The following is a 25,100-nucleotide window of genomic DNA, read 5'->3' on the forward strand; positions in this document are numbered from 1 at the left end:
TTGACAACACTCACCCTGTTTACGTCATTTATCAGAGGTGGTGAACTTGTCGGGCTTTAGGACCCCGCACTGCCGGGCGCTGTGTGTGCACGTGCAGCTCTACGATAGACGCGCGCACGTCACGACACTCTCAGATGCAGGGCAACGGGGCAGGCAACTCATCCCAAACTGCCAGGAACAGGGTGAGTGTAAATATAGAGAGTTTGCTCTTTCCGTCGCTTGCATTCGTTTACAGAATTGTTCTTTTATTGCCTACAAGGCTTTTAAAACTCTTTAGAGTCGCATATGTATTGAGGCTAACGGTTAGCCTTGGTCAGTCTGGAATGTCAACAAGCCGTCAGACTAGCCGGCTAGCTTGCTTGCTAATCTGCTGCACAGAATGACAGTGTCATGTCTGTCGCAGGGAAGTTTTCAAGTAGCAGACTGTTAGTTGTTCCTCACATGTTCACTTCCCCGAGGAAGCACTCAGTGATGTGCATTATCACAGAAACCATTGCTGAAGCAGTTTCATGAGTTTTATCCGTCTGCATGTCTCGTGTCCAGAGTGGCTCGCCCTTGTTGTTGTGGCGTAGGACCCATATCAATGCAATCTATTCACTTTATTTCATATACATTGGTCCATATCGTTGTAAAAAGAAATAGTACCAAAATAAAATAAATAATATACACTTTATATGATATATACTGTATGTAGTACAATTATTGTTTTCCTTTATCAGTTACTGTAATGCCTATTCCCCAAACCAGTTACGTTAGGTCAGGTGTCATGTAGATGTCATTGCAGTACTTTAGAGATCATGAAGGCCAACTTATATATAAAACTTTTATGGTGCGTCTCCAGTTTGCATTATGTGTCTGTACTGCAGTTTGAATAAATAATAATGTAGAACTTGAATATTTACAAATATTAAAAGAAAGTTCTGATTGGATGATTAATTCAATAATAATTTGCTGGTGCCTTATATTAAAATATTGTAAAATTTGGCTGACTGATAAATTGGTTTACTTGAACTGTCATGTTTTCAGCAAAAAGGCTTTAGTTGTCCTGTCCACTTGAACCCTTTAGCCAGAGACATTTGGCAGACATCTTGGTCATTCACCCTTGTTATAATGTTCCCAAAATGAGTCAACCATTAAACCTGTCACACATGGTTTTCATTGTTGACAGAAAGACATCATTTGACATTGAGCACCTATTATGCTTGGATGACAGTTTTCTCCCTTATGAACTGCAGTGTATCATCTTTAGAGATCAAGCTGTTACAATATTGCTCCATTTCATTCATCAGTATTGGCAGATTATTGTCTCAAAATAGGCTGATTTTGTTCTCAGATACTTGATAAATGCTGCCCTGTGTACTAAAACTTTTTTTTTAACCCAGAACATATATTGAATGTTTAATATTGATATGATAATATTGTTCCCAAAAGTTTTCACATTTGCAGATTTGAGAGATATACCATACGTCTTTAAATTTAAGCAATTTTGTAAATAATTAAATAATAATAATGAACTGTGATAATTGATCAGATTTAGAGCTTAAATAACATGGAGACATGTGTTTATTTTGAGGAAGCATAATCTTTCATTTACTTTAGCTCAGTGATGTACACTTGTCTTGTACTCTTGTACTTTCCCCCTCCCTCTAGGTACAGTTGACCCTGGTCTGCCACCACGTGTGGAGGGCTGTTTCCCAGTGAGGAGGCCTTTCTAGGTGGTAGGATGAGTGGAAAGAGCCTGCTGCTAAAGGTCATTCTGCTTGGGGACGGAGGAGTGGGCAAGTCCTCATTGATGAACCGTTATGTCACAGACCGCTTTGACTCCCAGTCCTTTCACACCATCGGTGTGGAGTTTCTCAACCGGGATCTGGAGGTTGACGGGCGCCTTGTCACTCTTCAGATCTGGGACACAGCCGGTCAGGAGCGCTTCAAGTCCCTGCGCACGCCCTTTTACAGAGGCGCCGACTGCTGCCTGCTCACTTTCGCTGTGAATGACCTGCAGAGCTTCCAGAACCTTGGCTGCTGGAAGAAGGAGTTTATGTATTACTCGGACGTTAAAGACCCGGAGCGGTTTCCTTTTGTGGTACTTGGCAATAAGGTAGACATGGAGCAGAGGGAGGTGGGGGAGGACGAAGCACGGGCGTGGTGTGAGGAGAATGGATGCTGTCCTTACTTTGAAACCAGTGCTAAGGATGACACTAATGTCACAGCTGCATTTGAGGCAGCCGTCAGAGAGGTTCTGGCTGCTGAGGACCAGATTGACCATGCACTTCTGGGTAGTACTATTGATCTCCATGGCAACCGCAAATCCTCTCGTGCATCTTGCTGCTGATTGGTCAGATGTGAATCGACCGTGTCTTAATTTCTCTGGCTTAAACTTGCCTGAGGCAGTTTTTAGAGCCATTCAGATATTGTTTATGGTACATATACTGTAGGTACAAGGTACTGAGCAGCATTCACTAAAGATAATATGGATAAGATACAGGTTCCGCAAGAAAGGTGGTGCGAAGGATTCAGCTGGTGTCTAGATTGTTGAATTATTGCTGTAACCAAGGTACAGGCACACTGCAACAGGCACACTCCTCTTTTGTGCCCTCTCTGCTTTCACTAGTGTTGCACAAGAACATTTTACCTAGCCTCAGCTTTGTCTTCCTATGCAGGGGTTTTTAATCAAACAGTGCTTTGAAAGCATTTGTTTTAATTAGAAGAATTACAATTTCAGTTAATACAGAGACCAGCTCTTGTGAAGAGCACATTCTACCTTTGGCACAGCAACACAGCTGGTTTTGTAACTGCTTGACTTTCTATCCACGAGTGGATTTTACAATATTTTTAGAGAAGGAATGAGTACAACATGACCTTCTCTTTATATTAAATATGCTAGCAGTGACCAGTGTGACCTGAGGTACGAGGAAACGGGATGAGTTCTGCATATAAAAGGAAGTTCTTGTTTGCCTTCCATTGGAAGTGAATTGTGAGTTTTAATTTTGCAGCTTTGACTGTAAGCATTGGGTACAGGCGGTAGTGGTGCTGTCATGCATTTGATCAATAGATATATTACCACTGACTGCACTTCTGTGTTAGGAGTTGACTGATATAGTTTATGCAGGAAAACATAACACAAACATTTCTATCATTTTGTCCACACTATTTATATCAATACAAGTCAACATCTCCAAACACCACATTCTCCAAAATGGCCATTAAATTGAATCAATAACTCTGAAAACAACATTAATAATAAAATAAATTAACATTAAAGCTTCTGTGAAACAAGGATTTAATGAGCAACTGGTGTATTAGCCTGCATTAGTTGCAGCTAGATGTTCCTAATAGACTGCCAACTAAATGTATTTTTTTATTTGCTTTTGGTGAGTACAGAGAGTGGTGGCTGCGTCAGAGCCAAATTAGCACGTCATTTATGATCAGTTGGATAAAAAAAGATTCTGATAATTGTGAAATGCTAAAATATCCATTCATATAACTGCACAGTACACAAGAGGCATCAAGCCTACAACACGGGCATCGGATCATATTTATTTGTCATAATTTATGTATATGGCTCTGTTTACTAGTTTAAGTTTATTGACTCTCAAAGTTCAGAAATGACACTGCAGTTGTGGATGAGCTCCTGTCTAGTTTTTTTCTGACAAGCATCCATTTACATTTTACCAACAGATATTAGTCTTTCTTTGGTACCTACATTAGTGTTCTGTGTGTAATCAGGGGCAGGTTAAAGTCGGTGCATCTGATATGCTGAGAATATTTAGAATAAGTATTCATTTTCAGAACCATGGTTGATGTTACTGTCTTATGTCTGTTTTACCGATAGTGTAGCAGGACTTAACATTGCAGTTGTTAAGCTCTGCCTATTCCGATGAGTTACATGCACTTTGTGCTTTCAGTGTGGTCATTTTAGGTCTCAGGTGAATGTGAAGTAGCATGAGCACAAGGATAGCTATGACTTATGTGTCACTGTCACCTTTACTTTCTATTCATGCAGCATTGTGTGAAACTTGCGACATAGTATTCTGAAAACTTGGATGTGTACTTGTATTCCTCTGAGCGGTACTTTACTTTTATACCAGTGTTTTTACAGAAAGAAGAATTTGAATAAGTCCCTTTGGTTTGGTGGCTTTCAGTCAAAGAGCAGTGTTGTTTATCTCTAAGGGATTAGAAAATATGACTGATCTTCAGTGCTTTGAGCTGAATTTGATACGGTTTTAATAGATTTTTTTCAGTATTTCAGTTGCTGCTTGAATAGCATTTTATGTTTCTGCACCAACCAAACCTGTTGCACAAATACGATATTATATTTTCTGTCATCTGAATGCACAAAATTGCTTCGGTTTTCATGGTGGCCCCATGTTCTCATACCTTTTTTTTTGTCTGTTGTGTTGATGTTTTTTGTGTTGATTCTGAGATCACATTATTTGCTTTTGAAACGATCATATATATCAATGTGTATGCAGGTGAATATGAACAAACTAATCCGGTACTGACATATTTGCAGAAATTACATGGTTCGAGTTCCTTGTTTTCATGTAGGACTGTAAATTCATTGATCTGTGTTTATGTTCACTGATGAAAGTGTTATAAGATGTGCTAGTGGTACTCACAGATTACGAACGGTAGTTTAACTGTGAAAAGAGTTTGGCATTTTAAGAGAACAGAGCTACATAATTCAAGTTAAAAAAAAAAAAAATCAGGGCTGAAAGTTTGTCAGACTTAATGCAGTCAAGATTAAACAGATTACTTTGTTCTCACTGTAATGTTCAGATAATGTAGCCTACCACCGTGTTTACCTGAAATCTAGAATACTTGCGAATGAGTGCATACTGTATTTACAAGCTGGCATCAAAACGCTGCAGTATATTGCTCTCATGCTGTCCATGTCTTCTCTCACTGCAACCTATTGTCAGTATTTCTTTTTCTTTAAATAATGCTGTAATATTTATGAATGTAAAAGCTTATTTCTTTGGCCTATCCATATTAATGGCTTATGTCAGTTGCAAAGGGCATTAATTTTCTAATTACGAACAAAATGACAGTGAACGTCTGTCTCATTTTGTGCTCATCCCACGAGTGTGATCCAGGTTGTGTGAACAACTGTGTGTTGAACTAATCGACAACTTCTCGTACTCCTCTTTTTGCACTACAGAGGATAAGACTGGTTGTGCCAACATGCTGGCAAAGTGTTGAATACCCTCCAGTGCTTGGCTTCAAATAAATCATGCAACGTACCAAAACGAAACACCGTCTTGGCTGTTGTTTTGTGCCGATACCTTTTAAAAATACATGAAAGTATGTGGCTTTTGAAATTACTTTAGAGGTTTGAAAACAGAAGCTCTTTTAAACTATTTTTAAAACAAAAATGGGTCACTCAAATCTATCAGTACCTTATGTTCCCCACCTTTCTCCAGTCACTTCATCATTGTGGGGATAAAGTCCCAGTTAATGAGCAGTAATGCAGAATTCAAGCATTTCTATATTTCACAGTGACATCGGGGAATGCAATTTTTGAAATTTTACTCTGCACACACCTTGTTTGAATTTAATCACACAAGACCTTGAATGTCACTGAATTACCAAGTATGTGTGAGACCCATGAGACAGTGAGCACTGTTTATTTCCTCTTCATTAAAAAAGAATATCAAGCATGCACTGCATTTTTATTCCCCCCCTCATTAAAAATGATATCAAGCATGCACTGCATACTGTTTAGTTTTTCCTAGGCAGGATGTGTTTTTCCCTATCCAAAAGATAGATTTTAAAGTCTTCGATGTTTATGATATATTCAGACATTGGTCAAATACAGGAGTAAATAAGGACAAAATATTCAGCGGTTATGCACAGTAACAAAGAAAAACACTCCAACTGTATTTGTACCGTTTCACAACTTATCATGTAGAATAGCCTTAATGAAAACATAACGAAGGGAATCTTTTTGACAATTGCTACAAAGCTATAACACAAAAGTAGAAAATAAAACTCTCATGACCACTTCATCTCTGATGGTTATCCCTGAAAGTGTCGGCAGCAAAACAGGACACATATGATGTCTCTGCAGGGTATGGAGAAGACAGAATTTCCCCTGCGTCCCTCTCCAGCCTCCCACATAGGTTGTAGCCTTTCCACTCGTCTTTCGCCCTGCGCCTCCGCTTCCTCAGGTACACCTGGTTCACTGCCAATTGCAGGACACAGTGCACCTGTGGACACAAGAGGAGAGAATACAACACACCTTACAAAACACCTTGGCCCATAACTGTGGCAGGAAGCCAAGGATGAAACACCTACTACATTTTCAGGACTTTATAGCCACTCTGCACAACAACTTTAAAGAATATTCTGTTTTATTAGAAAAAAAAAAATTATACAAACACATACACACACAAAAAAACGTCATCAAACAACCAACTGGCACTTAAACCTACCATTCACAGCTGGATAAAGCTTCAACCAAATAGAATAAACTACTGATTATGTTACAAAGGCTTTTGTTAGTCATAAGTAATGTAAAAGCATTTTAAATTCATCTACAGTGAGTAAACATAACTGTTATACAATAACTACAACTCAATCCTAAATAAAGTACGAGAGACAAAACAAAGCTGTCCCGTCTCTGTGAAAATGCAGATCCAAGGAGTCACACACCTCAACAATGCATCGACTAAGAGGACACTCTAAGTTAGCACCGAGTGCGTTTGACATCTCAAAAATTATGAGAAACAATTTTAGACCGTTCTAGATCAGAATTTAACAAATATGTCCCTTTGTTAGAAAGAAACTATTCAAGACAACCTGGAATTCCCTCAGAATCCATCATTTCCTTTATCTATGGGGGGTCGTGGTAATGCAGCAGAATGTGGATGTGTTGTGTGTGGTTGTGTGTGGTTGTGGTCCCCAGAAGATCTGCATTGTGGTTGCAGAGAGGTCTAACCTCTCTTTGTCCAGAGCACCCTCTCCTTTGACATGCAATACAACCCTCGGCAGAGACCCGTGGTGCAGGTGGCCCCCGGAGCTGGATCCTTATTGGCTAGCTTTCAACACAAGCATGACTCCATTGTTGAGGCGTCTCTCCAGCCCGTGAGAAAAGTCTCGAGGTCAGCATGAGACTGCAAATGCACACTTGTCTGCCACCATGGCAACCAGATGTGAGGGATGGTAGCCACAGCAACCTCTAATCCCTATTAACAGCTGCATTGAAGCTGCACATGTATTGCCAGTTGGCGGTCTGTTATTTCTTGCAAATATTAATTAGTTAGTTAGAGGAGTGACACAACTTTAATGCGATGGGAAGCTGAAATTAATATGAGACACTAACCTCAGCAAGAGCTCAGATTTACAAATATTTGGTGAAAAAAAAACACATCACAAAAAAGGAAAATGTATATATTGTATATATATATATATATAAAAAACATGTTTCCCTAGGAAAGTAAAAATATAAAAGACATGATTTTCATAAATTCATGGTGGTTCTGTGCAGATGATTTGGAAGAAGAGAATGGTTGTCTTCCCTTTACAGCCCCTTGCTGGTGGTGACAAAGCAGACAGGAAGTGGGTGAGCCTAACACCGTGCACCTATTCCCTTTCTCCCCAGATACCGCAGAACGGCAAAGTTATAGGTGGTCGACACAGTATAGGTGAGCTATGGAAGGAGAAGCAGACACAGGAAGTGTCAGAACAGAAGTGAAGAGCAAACACACATCCAGAAAATCCACAGATATGAAAATACATATGATTAACTGTTAATGGCATTCATTTGATGGAAGACATCATCCGCGTCACATCGTCTGTAATGGCGGAGTATAATTGTTGCACCATTTGCGCGGCTGGAAACTACCAGACATTACAACTTTATGATGGTGTTTGTGGCAGCTGACAAAGAGGAACAGAGAGCAACAGTGCAGAAGTCATCAGTCATGGAGGCCGGAGATGCCTCGCCGCCCACACTACGAGCATCACCAACTCACATGAGCCATAACGGCCATTGTTGTACCACGCTGTGGATGAATGTGCAGCCAGATTGACCCCGACTGAAGCATAATCACTCACCAGAGCCAAGAGGTTGATGCCCGCGCCGATGAAGGCAGCGATGTAGAGGTTATAGGTCATTTGGTACTGAAAGCAAGAGATTTGGTGACAGTGGTGATGTCAACTTTATGTCACGTATGTTAGGATGTAAAACAGATCGGATTTACTTCCTGTTTCTTACCTCTCTGGTCCTGCAAACAGTGGACAGGGTCATGCCACAGGCTTTTCCTGGCACTGCATTCCATGGCAGGAGCCCTGTTAAAAAAATCAACAATTAAATACATTTATTTTATCATGCGGTCAACAAATGTCATGAAAATGCCCAAACTAGTGATATAACTGCCATTGTCAATGCTTTTCTATTTGCCTGCTAGGGTGCTTATCTTATCTACTGGGACAGCATTGTTTTTGTTTACCACCCTGTACACAATTGTTAACCCTGGTTATTGCTCCTTTTCCTCTTCGATTACAGGAATGTAAAGAGTAAATGGCGGTTAATGTACATATGGATATTAAAATTAAATTAAAAATATTGCGACCACACTGAAGTTTTCAAAAACAGGCCACATTACATACTCTTAGACTAACAAGTACTACACTTTCTAACAAATCTGGGCACTTTTGCTTTTTACCAAGACTCAGAACGTGAGCAGTGACACATTACTGAGTAATAAATTACTGTAATATTGATATTTCACCCTGTAATAAGTAGCGTAACGGATTACAATGTACAAAACAGTTATCATTTTACAAGTACAAAAGCGAAGTGACGCTTATGATGATGTTAGAAGGAATATACAGAAAACAAGTCATATTTTTAAAAAAGGAGTTTACACATTTAAAAGCAGCAGGAATGTGTAAGTGTCACCACGAACAAATGTGTGATTCATGATTTGAATAGTGGAGCTCTCTACGGGAATAAACTGTAACAGCCGTCGACAACGCACACAATATTTGATATGATGGGCTTTATGCTTTCGAGCGATTTATTAAGTAAGAAAAATATAGAATATATGACATGCTTAATATGAGAGGGTGTAAACATCACCATATTGCCTGGCATCGACACAGAGCTGGTTGATACTCGCTGGCGTCTCAGTCAGAACGTCAATAGTGTGGCAGGTGGCGTCCATGTTGTAGAAGAAGTACACAGGCAGGGCGGAGAAGGCAAACACCAACAGCCACAGCACAGCAAGTACATATGTCATCACTATAAACTGCGTGAAGAGGAAAAAACAGGGTTAACGTTGTGGTGCGTCATCATAATAAATGTATGTAATTTGAATAATGTAGCTGGGACTCAATGATCGCATTGAGGTTTTTTTTTTTTTTAAAGTTTTACTTATGATCTCACCATCTGTTCTCCTCCTTTAGTCCATCCCACCCCCCCAAAAAGTGCTTCAACACACACTGTATCTCTTTCATGTCCCTAAAGGTTTTTAGCAGCCTTAAGATTTTCAGCTCAGCACCCACCAGGGAATGATATTTCTATTAATTCCATCCAATCTCTCAAATCCCCTTCCCTTGTCCCACTCTGGGCACTCTCACCGAGGAGCTGAGGCAGCGGCCACACATGGTGCTCCTGAACTCTCCGAAGGTTTGCTTGGCAGCGCTGGTGGTGTAGAATCCCTCTGCCAACAGCACAATGCAGTAGAGGAAGAAAAAGGAGGCCAAACCATAGATGACATACTGGAAATATTGAATGCTGATAAAGAGAGGAGAAAGAAGTAAAAGAAGTTAAGGTTTGCAGAGAATCCACACCTTCAAAAATAGAGATAACAGCCCCAGGAAAGTTAGCCAGTAAGTCTTACTACTTACATGTAGGCAAGGGTGATGTAGTCCTGAAGGTTACGAGCAAAGTAAGTCTCAATGAGTCTCTCTGTCTCTGTGAGTGCCTGGTGCCCACAACCACAGAAGAGGGCAATGCCAGAGAAACACAGCAGTGTGGCAACCAGGGAGCAGTACGGCACTCCACCCAAACAGCGCATACAGCAGTCATAGCAACCTGTGGACAGCATGGACATCGGGGGCACATTATTAACCGACACTATGTGGCCAGACCATACAAGTTCATATTGTGCGTGATCGAATATAAATGGCAGAATGTCAACATTAAAGTAAGAATTCCATGGTGATGAGACTGATAATAATTCTCACATATCAACAAAAAAGCTATTAAATATCCATCCTGACAGCACAAAAGGTGCCCTCTTCACAATCTTGTTCCGTCTGATTCACAGTCTCAAAGCGAAGATATTTTGTTCATAGTGATATAAAGCAGAGAAAAAGTCAGCTGAAACCAGGGAGATGTTTTTGCCGAATGATTAATGAATACAATGTGTCACTTATCAGAGCTGTCAAACATTGTATTAGTGGATTGACAGTTGGATAAACCGACAGCAATTTCTCTGCCCACAACATGTTTTCCTTTTCCCCAGGATATCCCACATTACACAACACCAACACGATTCATCGCGACTTCTTCTTTGGTATAAAATAGTTTCCCATGAACAGTATTGTACAGTGGAACAGGAACTCTGACATGTTTAAATGGTGTTTAAAGCACATAACAATTCCTTGAGGTGATGGTGGAAACCGCCAGAGATGAATATCTTCAAATGAGGGCACATGCAACTATCTGCATTCCTAGATAAAACTAAAAGGCAGGTAGGATTTTATTCACCAAAGCTTAACGGAACATTAAAATGCAGCACAAATGCTTAATGCTTCAGTCCACATAGCAAAGCTGTGCATTCTCCTTAATAGTCATGTGCTGTTTGAATGGATACCCAGGGCCAAGGGCATGGGGATGCTGTCTGCTCTGACCCCAGCAGCTCACACCCTGACTCCATTGACCCGCCAGCAGGGAGAGTGTGAGAAAAAAAGAGGGAGGATTGAGAAGGGAGGCAAAGTGAGACAAGGAGAGAAGCCGCTTTTGTGACCGGAGAGACAACAGTCTTTGTCCAACACCATCATGGGGGCACAAGGGCCACCAATGTCACACAAACAAAAGGCCAGAGGTACCACTATGCCTGACTGACACACATACACACACAAAGACACAGATTTCCTTCTGGAGAGACACAGGCACAAGAAAGTGATAGTGGTGTGCTGTCTGTGCTGGAAGGGGGGGGGGAGGAGGGGGAAACAAGCAAATCTATAAACAAACAATGCAACTGTGTGCATGTGTGCCATCACACGGTTGCATGCATGAATCCACACAGAAATACACACACACACAGTAGAAACAGGCAGACTGGTTGGTACCATGATAGTAAACACAGATGGCAGGATGGGGGCAAATGGATGGCTCTTAAATTGAACACATCTATAAGGCTCTGTTCATGTGACGGCGACTGTGATCACGCTCATTCACAAAGCACAACTTAACCAAAGTGTGGAAGAGGGAATTTAGTTAATAACAGACAGTTAATTTTACCTTTGTTCGATTCAAATGGGAGCCAAATATAGCAGGGCAATTATTACACACATACTTAGGTTATATCCCCTCCCATGAAGTTAAAGACATAGAGAGTTTTTTTGCTGGGTGTACTATGAGAGCAGCAGGGAAATAAGCCTTGACCAAAAAGATGGATGACACAGAATGGACCAACCATACATGACTGGATAGATGTAACAATGGACAAACTTGAAGATGGACTTAACTCATGGCATTGAAAAAAAAAAGAGACCTGATTTTGTAAAGATAGATAATTGAAGGAACATCCAACATTTCTTAGAATAACTTATTTGTATTTCTTATTTCTAAGAGCATGTTTGCTACAGTAATAATGAGCTGCTACAGATGTTTTTTGGTTTTACTTATTATGCTCTTACTGGTCCATTCTCTGAAAAAGTGGGAAGTTGTTTGTTTTCATCTGTAATTTGGGCTTAAAATGTTCCATACAAACAGTATTAATGGCACATTTTATTTTACTTTATTGTATTATTTCATTACTTACTCTACGATACCAGAGTATAGAGAATGGTAATGTGCACAATTATTTTAAAATGTATGTATGTAAAACTCAATTAAAAGAAAAAATAATAATAAAAAAACAACAGAGACGACAGAGCAGTTCAAAACGTCTAAGGTCGCGTGCCTTTTCACACACCTTCTGCCAATTAACTAATTAATGACATCACCAGCGTGAACAACCGTGTGTGTGTGTGTGTGTGTGTGGAGACTTTGCTGTCGCTCAGATAAAAATACAGGCCTGATTCTGGTAGGAAATGCAGAGCCGAGGCCAAGCTCCTCTCTTTAAATATTGAGAAAGATTGCGACCAAAAGCAAATGCGACAAGGCTCCTCCGAGGAAGCCAAGTAAGCCTGTCATCTCAAGCATGAAATAAACCTCATAATACAAGTGGAGCATCCGACGGTGAGAAGCGTCCTCTTAACTGACAAAAAAAAAGAAAAGAAAAGAAAAAACTTGTGATGCCCTGTCTCTCACAGTCATGTTTACATCAGTGTGTATCACATATAATAGAATACAGATTTGGTCATAATAGGCTTTCACTCTAAAGGCTAATGAAGTTGGTCTCTGTAGTAGCAGGAGTTTCTTACCCATGTTTGGAGGAAGGATGCGTTCACGACTCGTTGACTTTAACGTTGTTGTCTCCTCTGCAGCTGCTCCACTGATAATGTGCGCAACTTTGTCTGCGGCCCCCGTATATATCAGCGTCAACTCTCTGTCTGTCCGTCCCCCCCCCACAAACAATGCACAGACCCGCGGATGACTGCAAGTGCAACCTTAAAGAAACAATGTCGCTTTTCAATGAACTCCGAGGCGCAGAATAATGAGGAGTTCAAAGTTCTGGTGCTTGCGCTTGTGGAAATTTACTCTGGTTCATTGTTGACGCATATGTATGCAGAGACGCAGAGACAGACAAATGCAGAACAGAGATTCTTCTCTCCTGTGAGTATGCGTCCCTTCTTCGTCAAGGCCTTTGTTTTGTTGTTGTTGTTTTTTTCCACCTCCGCCTGATAAATAAGTTAGATAGATGAGAATCGTGCTGGCTGAGGCTGCTGTGCGTTTTTAAGCAGTGCCTGTGATTTGTCTATGATTATAATAACACCATCAATATGAACCTGTGTACAGTCATGTGATGCTCTCCAGACTTAGGAAATTGTCAGATAGATATCTACTGCAGTCTCTGAGATATGGGGCTGAACAGGAAAGATCTGATATCCCTGCTGGCAACACTGTTATCTGTTAAATTAGTCCATTTAGAGCTAAAATGTTCCGTATGCCGACTTCAAGTGGCATTCACAGACCATTAATATGTGGATAGCTCAACTTTTGATTTAGGAGTTTAATGAATTTTAAGATGGGTAGTTGGAGGGCATGCCTCTTTGATAGGGGGGGAACAAAATCTATTGGTATTTTAATTAGACTGGGTTGTTATGTCATCTGTGATCGTACAATCCCTGGTTTCTTTGTCCATGTCAACTCATGCAACTTTAAAACCCACAATATAAAACGTTGTATGATTAAAAGAAAAAAAAAAGAAAAATGAATTGCTAATGAAACATCACTGGTCTCAGGCGACCTGACGTGACTGTGGCTGAGTGAGAGACCATGCTCTGATTCATCTCCACCCTCTGGCCAAACACTAGAAATAAAAGTCGGATTTGGCTTTGCTTATATCCAGTAGATGGCAGACTTTCTCCTGTCACAGCATGTGTTTAGCAGCAGCAGTAGCAGCAGCAGCAGCAAACGCATCAGCAGTTTTATCCCATAATTCTACTCCTTTTTCTGGGAAATGTCAACTTCTTCAGGAGACTTCTCCAAACGTGCTGCTCTAAAAACCACTTTGTATAATTGTCAAAATGTCTCTTTTGCAAACTTCATTTTGCCCTCTTTAAAAAAAATAAAATAAAATAATAAAAATGAATTCATACATGATGTAATCTCACGAAATCAGTGATTCCTCATGTAAAGATGTGACTTTAATTTGCAATTACGTTATGGGCCTCTGATTTTCTCTCACTTAATGTCGTTCATCTCAGTGGAAGCACGGGGCCTATTGGATTATTTATTTTTGAGCTGCTAGCTTGCAAATCCTCAGAGAGACACCACTCATGTTGTACAAGCCTTGTTCTCCACTAACCGGGTTGTTGTACATTGTGTTTTACAGCCTGTGACTACGCGCCTGCCTCTTGTTCTCTCACACAGGTGTATCTTGAAAAGATCACTCATTATGATACCTTACAGATAAAAAAAAAAGAAGAAAAAGAAACACGTCTTTTTAACCCCAGCTAAAACAATTAACCTCCCCTCTGGGTGTAATTTTGTGTTCACAGATTAGTGAACATATTTTACTCTGACTCATTCATACTTAATGCATCACTTAACCTGTTTTGATGTCTCAATTGTTCCCCGGCATACAAAGGTATCAGTAACGCATGGGAGTGACTGGCTGTTGTAAAGGTTTCTTTGAACTCCAAACATCTGTTATCAGAACAACAAACCTGTTGGCTGAGTGGGTGCAGTACAGTAGGATTCCAGCCTTCTGGGTACGGTCCAGTGCTGTGGGTGAGAAGCAGCGCTATCAGGTAACAGCTGCGAGGTGGTGACTTGAGATGGCGGTGTGCCTTCCCTCTGCCGCCTCTTACCTGTCCACAGCCGCTCCCCGCCTCCTGCGGTTTCTCTCAGAGCTGAGCTTCTTCCAGAGCGACTTTCATCACCTCTCCACTGGAGGAACATTAAACCCTTTTGTCTGTCTAAATAGTTTAGACTCAGTGTTAGAAATCTGAGAAAGGCCCAATTGACTTAGCAGACCACTACTCCAGTCTTCTTCTGGCATCGTTCAATTCCTGAAGATAATAACTGTAATTCTGGTATTCTAGTAACTAATTCTAGTGATGTCTTGCGTATACCGCGCTCTATCTGAGGTTGCATCACCACTGTCAAATGATGATATTCAACATTCTTTGATAGAAAGCATGGGGAACAAGTCCCTTCTAGTAGGAATATAAAATACTACACGTATAATCTCAAATTTTATTCGCTTTCCTGGTAGCTCCCAGGGATCTTTATCAGAAAATGGATCAACTTTCCTCCCACAGACCATTCTTCCGCATCGTTGTTGACAAATGTTGGAATGCACTATCAGAATTATTCAACAAAATTGATTATTAGCACTTTTTTTTTTAAAACAATCATTACATGTTTCATCTCATAAACTGCGTTAATCTTTGACACTGACTGAGTAAGGAATACACACATTGTTTGTTTGATTCTTTTAGTCATTAGAGTTATATTTGTCTCTGCCCCTGAGTGGGATCTCATTCTCGTCAATCTGTCCCCTTGTCTTCTGACGTACACTTAGTCGCCTCTGCTTTATGTATAAAACTGATGTCACGAGAAACAAACATGTGGATGCCAGCATTAAACCCATGCCGGCTAACAATGTCAGCTGAGCAGACCTTGGAGCCTCTATTTCACATATCGGGGCCCTTGACGGGGTTTGAACCAAGTTGGTTGTCCCTGTCCAGGTTGGTGCCCTCTCTAAGTGGCAGGGCTCCGTGCTCTCGTTGACCAACAGATTAACCCAGACAGTGCTAAAAAGAGGAATCGGTTTCCCCCCATCTCTGACCACGATGAACAGGTGATGCATTCCCAGGTGTGTCTGTAGAAGCCGCTGAGTCAAGGTGATGTTCCCAGACCTTGAATCCACCTGAAAGGGGCTGCTGTTTTTCACTGACTCTGGTGCCACAATAGTGTATGTAATCTCTGAATTCAGCCCTGAGTCCTCATCAATAGCGTAGATCTTTGTTACCATGGAGCCTGCTGTAGCAGTAGGAGAGACAGTCAGGCACGAGGAGTTGCTGCTGGGGAAGATTACTTTGGGCTGGTTGTCATTGATGTCCTCCACAAAGATAGTTACCCTGGCAGTGGATGTAAAATTGACTGGGTGCCCGTGATCGCTGGCCAGCAGGTAGAGTTCATAGCTGTCTTGCGTCTCACGGTCCAAGTTCGTGGTGGTGTGAAGTGTCCCCTGGGGGTTATCCACAACAAATGGTCCACTGCTGTTAACAACATGCAACACTGTGTTCCCATTCTCCCCTTCATCTGAGTCTGTCACCCCAACCCTCCCCACCAGGGTGAAAGGTGGTACATTCTCAGAGATGAAAAAGATAAAGTGAGGGGTTTTAAAAACAGGTGCATTGTCATTCTGGTCAAGAACACAAATAGATACTGTGGTCGCAGACTCCAAGGGAGGCGAGCCGCCATCTCTTGCAAACACAATGAGTTTGTGTTCACTCTGCTCTTCCCTGTCCAGAGAGTCTGACACAGACAGTTGACCTGACACACGGTCAATGTAAAAAATGGTAGATGTGTGTTTGTCCAGCCTGTAGGTCACCCTGCCGTTGTGTGCGCTGTCTGCGTCTGAAGCCGAAACTTGCAACAGTGACATTCCCGGCTGGTTGTTTTCCATCACGTCCAGCAGGTAATGAGACTGGAGGAAACGTGGAGAATTATCATTGACATCTGCCACCAAAACCCTGATCGTATGCCTGGAAGGAATGATTGTAGACACTTCACCTGATCTCCCATGGACTATCACAGTAATATGATGTTCCCTTTTCATCTCATAATCCAGTGGCTTTGATGTGGAAAGCAGATATTTGCCATTCTGTGGGTTCAAAGTGAAAGGCACTTCACCCTCAATGGCAAGAGATGAACCTTTAAAGCTGCTGTCACCCTCGAGCTCTAAAACAGCTAAGCCGGTGGGGGGCTGGTTCTCTGGTAACACCAAAGTCTGGTTGTGATGGTCCACTATGAACTTGATCTTGATGGTCAGCTCTTTGTTTGCCTTGGGGAGCACAGATACGGTTACCTGAATGTCTGCTGGAGGGCAGTGATGGCTGCTAGCTAACACTTTTAACACCAGCTCCTCAGAGTTGTCACTTCGGAGGTCCTGTGTTAGCCTGATGTACCCAGTGAGGCTGTCAAGGCTAAAGAGCTTCTTGGCCCGCTCAGAGACTTTGGGACTGAGGGAATAAGTGATGGCAGCATTCAAGCCTAAATCTGAGTCTGTGGCTCTGACCTGAGCAACAAACATATTCTTTTGGGCATCTCCGGGAATGGTGACATTGCGAGGGCTGTCAGAGCTAAAGTTTGGACAGTTGTCATTAACATCTGTCACCGTGACTTTTAAAGTTGCCGTTGCGCTTAAGTGCTCTGTGCCACAGTCTGTGGCCACCAGCGCCATGCGATACTGGTCCTGAGTCTCTCTATCCAGAGCGGCTTGCACAACTAGCATGATGACAAGTCCTTCATCTTCAACCTTTAAACTGAAAACTCCACCGGAATCTTCTAGGTGGTAGTGCACCTCTCCATTAGGACCAGCATCACTGTCCAGAGCCTGGTCATCTATTAAAAAACTGGTCCCTACAACCACGTCCTCAGAAATCCTCAGGTGTATTTCATTGTTTTCAAAATGAGGTGCATTGTCATTGACGTCCTCTATGATCACAGGAAACTGTATAAGCTCCCCAGAGGAGCTCACAATAGCGTAGTGCAGAATAATGCATTCTTCAGCTTTTGTCTCCTCAGGGCAGAGGATCTCACGATCAATTTTTAGCTCAGTGGTGTAAAGATTCCCTGTGCTTCTGTCCAACCACAGGTAGTCCTGTGTCAGGAGCTGGTACGGAGGTAGAAAGTGTTCACTGAGTGACCCGGCTAGAGTGCCAGGTTCCTGTTCCTCTGGGACAGAAAACTGGACCGAACCACATATGATCTGCCTGAGGTGGACCAAAAGCAGTAGATTCTGATGGAGAAAGGAATAATCTGTTAGTACAGGTTTTTTTTTTCTTTTTCTTTGTAAACTAAAGGCACCAGTTTTGGCTTTGATTTGGCCCCATGTTGTTGTCCTTTAGTCTGACAGGAAAGGTTTGTCCCAGGTTTATTCACGCCTCCGTGCGCTCTTTTAAAGGCAACTGTACAAACAAGGTAATGTGATGCCCCTCACTTATGTCCAACCAATTACTCTCACATACTAAAAGCAAACAGCAAAACATGTATTTGGTGTCACAAAAAACTGCATACTGCCTATTTCTCTGTAAATATTAGTAAGATTCTAACTGGATTTTTCCCAAATTACCCAATAATTCTTCAGTGACTCTCTGTGTGCTCCAGCACAGTACATTTAGTTATGTCAATATACAGTAAATAATAATAAGAATAATAGTTTTCTCAATCAGAGACAACACAGAGATCCTAATTTAATACCACCAGAAATAATAATCCTTGTTTTGTTTTAATTCACTGACCTGCAGAAGTCCGGTCCAGTTCATATTATGAGGAGTTCCATGACCCATCGGCCTCACACAAGTGAAAAACCAAGGACAGAGGCAGCAACCTAAACCTGTACAGCTGAAGGCATAATTCATTACACGCCCCTCCTACAATGCTTTGTGCGTGAGACTGACACAGGAGAAGTCCGAGGAGAACAGCAGGTTTCCCTGCATCAGCTGAATACCTGTTATCATAACAAAACAATGAATAAAATGTTATGTACACAACGTAACACAGAATGATTACTCTGGCATTGTTGAGTGTGTTTACTCACCAATTTTTATTGCCACACCTGCCTCTTTCATAATTGTCTGCCTTGATTAATGTTTTTTTCTCTGTATGTTTTAATAAATCAAGACCTGTGTTAACAATGTTAAAATGTGTCTGGCACATTCATAATTTCTCCTGTAGGTAAACAATGTACTCAAATAATACTTTGAGGGAGATTTCAGAGGGAATTGGTGTGTATTTGTGTTCTTTGCCAACTCTATTGCTGTGTGTTTAGAGTATTTAAAACGGTGGCATTCATTTTACTCAATCACTTCAATCAACATGCAAAGCCACTTCACTGAAAATGCCAAATGGTTCTCATACTTGCTGCACAGCTGCTCTCGAGCAGAGGGAATTACATTTGAGTGTCCTCTATTGACAGAGCAAAGTACTGCACCATTTACGGCAGACTCATACTACAGTATGGTATATAGGCCAGGTTTTGAGCATATGTTGCATGTGGAGAAAGAACTCTTCTAATTGAAACTTCCCACTTTTAAAGTCAGGGCCTCAAGTATGAATTGACACACTCAAAATGCAAAATCATTCATCATCAGGTGTTGGACATCAACTACACTGTAAGAAGTGGAGGAATAATACATTTTTTTATGACAAACATTTTTTTTATGTCACATATGAATCCATGTTTACCAGAAATACCGTTGGACTTGGCTGTTGCTTAAAATAAATAAATAAATAAAATTAAATCATTAACATTGTCCTAGTGAATTGTGACTTGTGTTGTGGCCACTCTAGTATGACTCCTCTTCACTGTAGTCTTTTAGTCTATGCTGGGGTGTCAAACATACGGCCCTCAGGCCAGAACTGGCCCACCAGAGTGTCTGATCTATCCCGCAGGATGAATTTGTGAACATTTCACTCTATCAATGTGATACACTATTTTCAGCCTTTGTAGATCCACGGTGATCTGTATGTTGTAATACAATGTGTAATTTAGGCATAATGTTTTTGAAATGTCAGCTTGTTTCATACTATGTTTTGTAAAAAAGATATTCCAATAAAATGCAAAACAAAGGGAAACATTTGGAGTCCTTGTTGTTTATAGGTTATTATTTATGTTATTATTTTACTGGTCCGGCCCATTTGAGATCAAATGTGGCCCCAGAACTACAATGGTCCATGCAGTATAAACATTTTAATCACTTACTTAATTAAATAAATGAATACGACGTTTTACCTGTGAGACCTGATATCCCCGGACTGCACAGTGTGTGTGTGTGTGTACATGGTCTCAAGTTTATATTCTTCTATAAAAGCTCACTCTGACACTGTAAAACCCTGCTGTTGCCAACCGCTCAAGTGCGTCAGTCGCGATAAATCTCAGATGAACAGTCCACTAAAGTGGGGAAAATTAACTTTAAAAGTCCACACAGAGTTTCCCTTTTTATGTGACATCATGATGAGAGGGGGGAAAAAGTGAGTGAAGAGTTGCATAACGTCTTCTTGATTTGCGTCTCGTGTGTGTGCGTGTGTGTGTGTGTGTGGTTTCCTTTTCAACCTTCCGCCCACCTTTTTTTTTTCTTCTTCTTTCCACTGACAGTAAAGCCTCGGAGGGAAATGGGTGGCGCGACCCGCTACTTGAAGCGGGTGTGGAGGACTCTTTCTTTAATGAAAGTGCAGTAGCACAGCTCTGAACTCGGACACACAGCTGCGGCGTGGCGGCGTCTCATTTCACTGATCCACTATGTCCTCACATGTTTCCACAGGTGAGTCCACGGACCGCTCAGCTTTAGGTGATAATGCAGTGCTGGTGCTTACGGAGCCTGTAAGACCACATGTTTAATAATTTAACTGAGGCTGTAACTTAGACTTGGAGTTTTTAGTTGTTTTTTTCTTATTATTTTTAACCATTTCTATAGTTCATGTTTTCCCTTTTGTTGGTATACTTTTAAAAGACAGTCATATTTACTCTATTGTTTTCTTGTAAACTACCATTTTTCAAGTGAATGGTTGGCTAAATCTTAAAATAATTGTGTCCTTTACTATTATTTTATGATTTCGCAGTTGTGATTTATGTCACATCTATCTATCTATCTATCGAGAGTAGATTTGTCTGTCAAAGCTCTCTTGGTCCACGTGAAGTAACCTCAGATGATCCTCACGTGTTCTCTCACTGATGTAATGTGACTTCTTTTCCAACTGCTGTCACATTTTCCACAGACTTGGAGCTGGAGCTGGGTGAGCTGCTCCAGGAGTTCCAGGATGTGGTGGAGGAGCTGAAGGCACCCTCTCAAAGCAAACCACACGCCTACCAGCACATACTGCAGGGGGCCAAAAATCGCACGGGGCATGGGGACGACAGCGGAGTGGAGGACTCCGATTACAGTGAGTAGTGAACAAACAGTGTGGCTGGGATTGTGACAGTGTTTTGAGGGAGGAAAGACGTTATTTACTGCACCATTTGTTGGGTGAGAATGTCTGAAGCCCCATGGGTTTTCGGTTGAGCCCCTTTATCCGCCCCAAACAAGTGCCGCTTGGCACTTTTAATTTGCATGAAATTAATTTAACAAGAGGACACTTCTCATCAATGGGTATTTTGCTCACGACAATAGATGTGTTCTAGAATGAACCGCATTTACAGAAAATCCATCTTTTGTAAGTGTCTGCATTCTGCCTGTTGCTGCTGTTTGTGTGTTTGTCGAAGGTTAGGAGATGAAAGAAGAAAGTGTGTTTTCCTGTTCCCATGCGTTGTCATTATTGAGAATATTTTGGCCCCTAATGTTTGAACAGGCAAGGGGTTTACCTTCACTTTAGTGCGTGTTATTATCATTACGTGCAACCGCTGCTTTGTGTTGAAATTACTGTCGTCTTCATTGTTGTTGTGTTCATTTGCATCAGCTGGTCTTCGTGCCTGTCTTCTGGTTATTATCTCCGCTCACTCTCTCCTCATCTCCCCTCCTCCAGGCAGTGAAGCTTCTTTGGGAAACAGTTTGAACACCAGTGAGGAGGAGCTTCACACAGCAGGAATAACGCTGGCACCGAAAGGTACTGGAGGCTTCCATCAGCCTATTTCCATCCACATAGCCCTCGTTCTTACAGTGATCTCTATCACTTGCGCTCAGATCAGTATCACAGCCACACAAAAATGCTCCACATTAGGCCCGGCAGCTGTTTTGTTTTCACACAAACAAAACCCCTGCCGCCCTGTCTGTGACGTCTCAGACGACACAATGTCTCTTGTGGGGCTTATTTGTGCTGATACATGGTGGCTCAGGTCTGTGTCCATGTTTATGAATGGGAGCTGTTTTGTTGCATGCAAATGTACAGACTGTCCTTAAATCTCAAAGGACGAAAACAGGAAGGTGACCAGGGGGTGTGTGAGCCTACTCACGAATTTACAATAGAGATATTGTGGAGTTTTTGTAGCACTTTCAGCTTTACCTCAGGGAGTCAAAAAGAAGCTCACTAGTCCAAGAGCAGTTTGGTTCATATGCAATTCTGGGACCTCGGTGTGCTTTCACCGCTTGGTCCAAAGGAAATACTACGTAACAGCTGCATTCCTCCACAAAAATGTTCCTTGCTATCCCCCCCGATATTTTCTCTAATTCTATTTCTTTGTCCTCTTTCTGCAGCCAAGCTGGGAGACACAAGCGAGCTTGAGAGTTTTATTGACATGTTGGACCGGGAACTTGCTGGTGCGTATTTTAGAGAAACATATAACTCAATCTTTGTTTGATTTGTTTTGCACTCAAGCAGACAAGCCCAAAGGATGCTGTGAGTAATAGTTGCACTGTTCCATGTGGAGTCCATGTTCTGTTACACTCGTAGCCACTGTGTTTTTTGCCCTATACCCCCTCCCCGTTTATCTCCCTGTACCTCCCTGTCTGGGGACTCAGGTTGACTATCTATGCACTCTGTTTTGTGATAATAGAATACAAAAGCATCAAGATCTTGCTATCAGCTTCAGAGATCTATGTACATACAGTATTAATGCCCCCACACACCTATGTTTGAAAAGAAAACATGCGTTCCCTGTTATCTGTGGTCTTAACACAGAGAGCATTCATCTTATGAATTCATTGTATCTCCCCCAGTATCTTTACAAGACTCACTTATTAGTCTATGCGTTCTTGGGTGACTGCAAATATCCCTGTGTGCTTTTTTTCTCTTACTCTGACATCTGAGATTTTTGTGGTTTTTCTCTCTCTCGCTCTCTTGCAGAGATGTGAAAAGAGAGGGATGGCGAACTACATACGGGGGGGAGAAACAGGCCGGGGGCGACAGGGCTGGCTACTGCAGAGCGGACCGGCAGATCTACACCAGAGCAGATCTGAGGGAGCAAATACTCCCCTGGCTGCTTTGGGGAAAAAGGTTAACATCAGACATTAAAAGGGCACTCCGTTCCAAAATGCAAGAGCACCCTGAAACCCTTGGTAACACCTCGTCCAGCCAGCAGGATGATGTCCCTGCAGCATCAGATTCAAGCTTCCATCTGGAAAAAACCTAGTTCAGGGTATAGAATACATGTTAATGCCACGTTTTGAAATTCCCATGTACAATGCAAGTAAATCCTCAGTGCGGTTTTTAAAGGATGCTGATCTTTATGCTGTTTAGAAAGACAGATGGCTTGTAAACAAATATTCACATCCAGGAGGGTTCAGATCCGCTGTCAAATGTCATTTTTATACTGACCTCTCCAGTGTACAGTTTTTGTGAATATTCCTTTATTAATTATAAATTGTATAGATGAATGCACATATGAATAAAGCCACTTTCTTTTGATTTGATTTACTTCTGTATTTTTGTTCTTTGCTGACACAACATGGTTCAGAGACACTGCTGACCTTATACTCTGTAGACGAATACAATGTTGAAAGTTTTTCACAGAAACTGTGTTGGCAACACATTATCTCTTGTGTGCTTGCACCTTCTCTATCCCCTAAACTTACTGCTGCCAGTGTCGCGCCACATGCCTCGGGAGCCCTGTACCCATTCTTCTTTGTTCCCGCGTTTCCTGTGTGTGTGTTCTTGTTATGCTTTGGGTTTCACTTCTGCCAACTAAGATCAGGAAACACACATTTAACACGGAGCCCATGTGAAGAAGGACTGAAAAGGAAATGCGTCAGTTGTGCTCCTGCGAGAAACAATGCTCATTTAGACTATGGGCTGTAAATTCTTGCGGGGGCTGACTGACTTCACTTTTGTCATAAATTCAGGCTTTGAACTGGAAGAAAGAATTTCCCCCGCTTAGTTTTTCCTGCAGAAGAACATCTTAATGTTTACCTTACTTGACTTTCTCGGTCTGCTTGTCGTTTCACCGTAGCGTTGGACAACCTCTTGTCATCCATTCCCCAGTGTCTCCTCCCTGTTGTTGTCAAAGCAACGCAGCGTAGGGAGACAGACTCGCAGCGGAGTGAACGCTGTGGTTGTACACTGTGATGTTGTACTTGTGACATGTGATTTCACGCGGGGTTGGGGAAAAATTGATAGTGTGTGATTTGAAAAAAACAACAAAAAAACCCCAAAACAAGTCTCAGGCAGAATGGGAGCGGTTGCCAACTCACCACCAGTATTTAGATATGCTCTATTCATTTTGACCCAGCATTTTATTTTACAATCTTACAGCACTACTTCAGTGAACAATGTAGCTTCAAAAACTTGGTAACTAGGTAACTTCACTCTGTTATGTACCACTGTCCCATTTGATCTAATTACATGTCACACTGACCTGACATGAGATGTGCACTGATTTTGCAAATATGACTCATTGCTTCCTGTCTCAAGAATTGTATCCTCCAATTGTGGTTTAAGAAAGAGTATATGATGAGCTCTACGCATGACTGAAGTTGTGTTTGTTTGACTGCTTAGCAGCAGACATCAGCTTTCATGAAGACAAGACAGAGGTCAATATTGTTTGGATCCCCAATGTCCCCGTGGCTCTGGATTACCTGTTATAAAAACTTGAATCTACAAATTCATTCAGTGGTGAAATCCCCCTTTTTTAGCGAAGGTCAAGCCTTTTCTTTCTTTGAATGATTTTGAGAGGCTCATACATGCTTTCATCTCCACCAGACTGGATTATTGTAATGCCCTCTATGTTGGTGTTAGCCAGGCTGCTCTGTCTCGCTTGCAGTCAGTTCAGAACTCTGCTGCACACGGAAGGGAGAGCATATCCCACCTGTGTTGGCTCCTAATTTATTTTTAGAATCAATTTTAAAATGCTGCTTTTTACTCACAAAGCCGTAAATGGTCTTACCCCATCTTATCACAGGGATCTTTTACACGTATATTCACGTCACAACCACTGAGGTCTTCCCCCACATTAAACCTGCCTGTTTTTAAATCTCGATTAAAAACCCACATGTGTTAAATTCGGTTTTTATTACTTTTTGATTATTATTATTTTGTTTACATTGTTTCATATCCTGTCTATTTATGTATTTTTAAAAAAAAACATTTATTATGTATTTCCATTGTACAGCACTTTTTAAATGTGCTTTAGAAATACAATTGGATTGGGGAATGA

At 41.5% G+C, this 25,100-nt stretch overlaps 4 protein-coding genes across 5 annotated transcripts; 2 read left to right on the plus strand and 2 right to left on the minus strand.

Moving 5' to 3' along the window:
* The first annotated feature begins 101 nt into the window (after positions 1-101).
* Positions 102-5,254, plus strand: rab9b (RAB9B, member RAS oncogene family). The gene is made up of 2 exons (XM_044040104.1): positions 102-182; positions 1,651-5,254. The coding sequence occupies exon 2, from the start codon at positions 1,724-1,726 to the stop codon at positions 2,330-2,332; it is 609 nt and encodes a 202-aa protein (XP_043896039.1). The 5' UTR covers positions 102-182; positions 1,651-1,723; the 3' UTR covers positions 2,333-5,254.
* Positions 5,255-5,608: 354 nt separating this feature from the next.
* plp1a (proteolipid protein 1a) lies at positions 5,609-12,661 on the minus strand. 2 transcript variants are annotated; one of them, XM_044040103.1, is made up of 7 exons: positions 12,604-12,661; positions 9,856-10,042; positions 9,586-9,742; positions 9,086-9,254; positions 8,219-8,292; positions 8,059-8,124; positions 5,609-7,651 (listed from the first exon to the last, which is right to left on the minus strand). In XM_044040103.1, exons 1-7 carry the CDS (start codon positions 12,605-12,607, stop codon positions 7,571-7,573), a joined length of 738 nt encoding a protein of 245 aa, XP_043896038.1. In that variant the 5' UTR covers positions 12,608-12,661; the 3' UTR covers positions 5,609-7,570. The 2 variants fall into 2 exon arrangements, with proteins under 2 accessions (XP_043896038.1, XP_043896037.1); XM_044040102.1 differs by lacking the exon at positions 12,604-12,661 and having other exon boundaries at positions 9,856-10,076.
* Positions 12,662-15,029: 2,368 nt separating this feature from the next.
* pcdh20 (protocadherin 20) lies at positions 15,030-18,387 on the minus strand. The gene is made up of 2 exons (XM_044040101.1): positions 18,319-18,387; positions 15,030-17,816 (listed from the first exon to the last, which is right to left on the minus strand). Exons 1-2 carry the CDS (start codon positions 18,364-18,366, stop codon positions 15,285-15,287), a joined length of 2,580 nt encoding a protein of 859 aa, XP_043896036.1. The 5' UTR covers positions 18,367-18,387; the 3' UTR covers positions 15,030-15,284.
* A 1,787-nt stretch (positions 18,388-20,174) lies between these two features.
* On the plus strand, positions 20,175-23,361 carry si:dkey-27i16.2 (regulator of cell cycle RGCC-like). The gene is made up of 5 exons (XM_044040105.1): positions 20,175-20,340; positions 20,795-20,959; positions 21,539-21,619; positions 22,207-22,269; positions 22,796-23,361. The coding sequence occupies exons 1-5, from the start codon at positions 20,319-20,321 to the stop codon at positions 22,801-22,803; spliced, it is 339 nt and encodes a 112-aa protein (XP_043896040.1). The 5' UTR covers positions 20,175-20,318; the 3' UTR covers positions 22,804-23,361.
* The last annotated feature ends 1,739 nt before the right edge of the window (positions 23,362-25,100 follow it).

The sequence above is a fragment of the Solea senegalensis genome, linkage group LG12, assembly GCF_019176455.1.
Source record: "Solea senegalensis isolate Sse05_10M linkage group LG12, IFAPA_SoseM_1, whole genome shotgun sequence".
NCBI classification, from domain to species: domain Eukaryota; kingdom Metazoa; phylum Chordata; class Actinopteri; order Pleuronectiformes; family Soleidae; genus Solea; species Solea senegalensis.

Excerpts from the sequence above, each read along its gene's own strand:
- rab9b (XM_044040104.1), top strand. The coding sequence starts at position 1,724 with ATGAGTGGAAAGAGCCTGCTGCTAAAGGTCATTCTGCTTGGGGACGGA.
- plp1a (XM_044040102.1), bottom strand. The coding sequence starts at position 10,061 with ATGTCCATGCTGTCCACAGGTTGCTATGACTGCTGTATGCGCTGTTTG. Across the intron at positions 8,293-9,085 it reads TGTCGATGCCAGGCAATATG|GGCTCCTGCCATGGAATGCA; the intron begins GTGATGTTTACA and ends TTTTTTTAACAG. Across the intron at positions 7,652-8,058 it reads GCATCAACCTCTTGGCTCTG|CTCACCTATACTGTGTCGAC; the intron begins GTGAGTGATTAT and ends CTCCTTCCATAG.
- pcdh20 (XM_044040101.1), bottom strand. The coding sequence starts at position 18,366 with ATGGGTCATGGAACTCCTCATAATATGAACTGGACCGGACTTCTGCAG. Across the intron at positions 17,817-18,318 it reads ACTGGACCGGACTTCTGCAG|AATCTACTGCTTTTGGTCCA; the intron begins GTCAGTGAATTA and ends TTTCTCCATCAG.
- si:dkey-27i16.2 (XM_044040105.1), top strand. The coding sequence starts at position 20,319 with ATGTCCTCACATGTTTCCACAG. Across the intron at positions 20,341-20,794 it reads GTCCTCACATGTTTCCACAG|ACTTGGAGCTGGAGCTGGGT; the intron begins GTGAGTCCACGG and ends CATTTTCCACAG. Across the intron at positions 20,960-21,538 it reads AGTGGAGGACTCCGATTACA|GCAGTGAAGCTTCTTTGGGA; the intron begins GTGAGTAGTGAA and ends CCCCTCCTCCAG.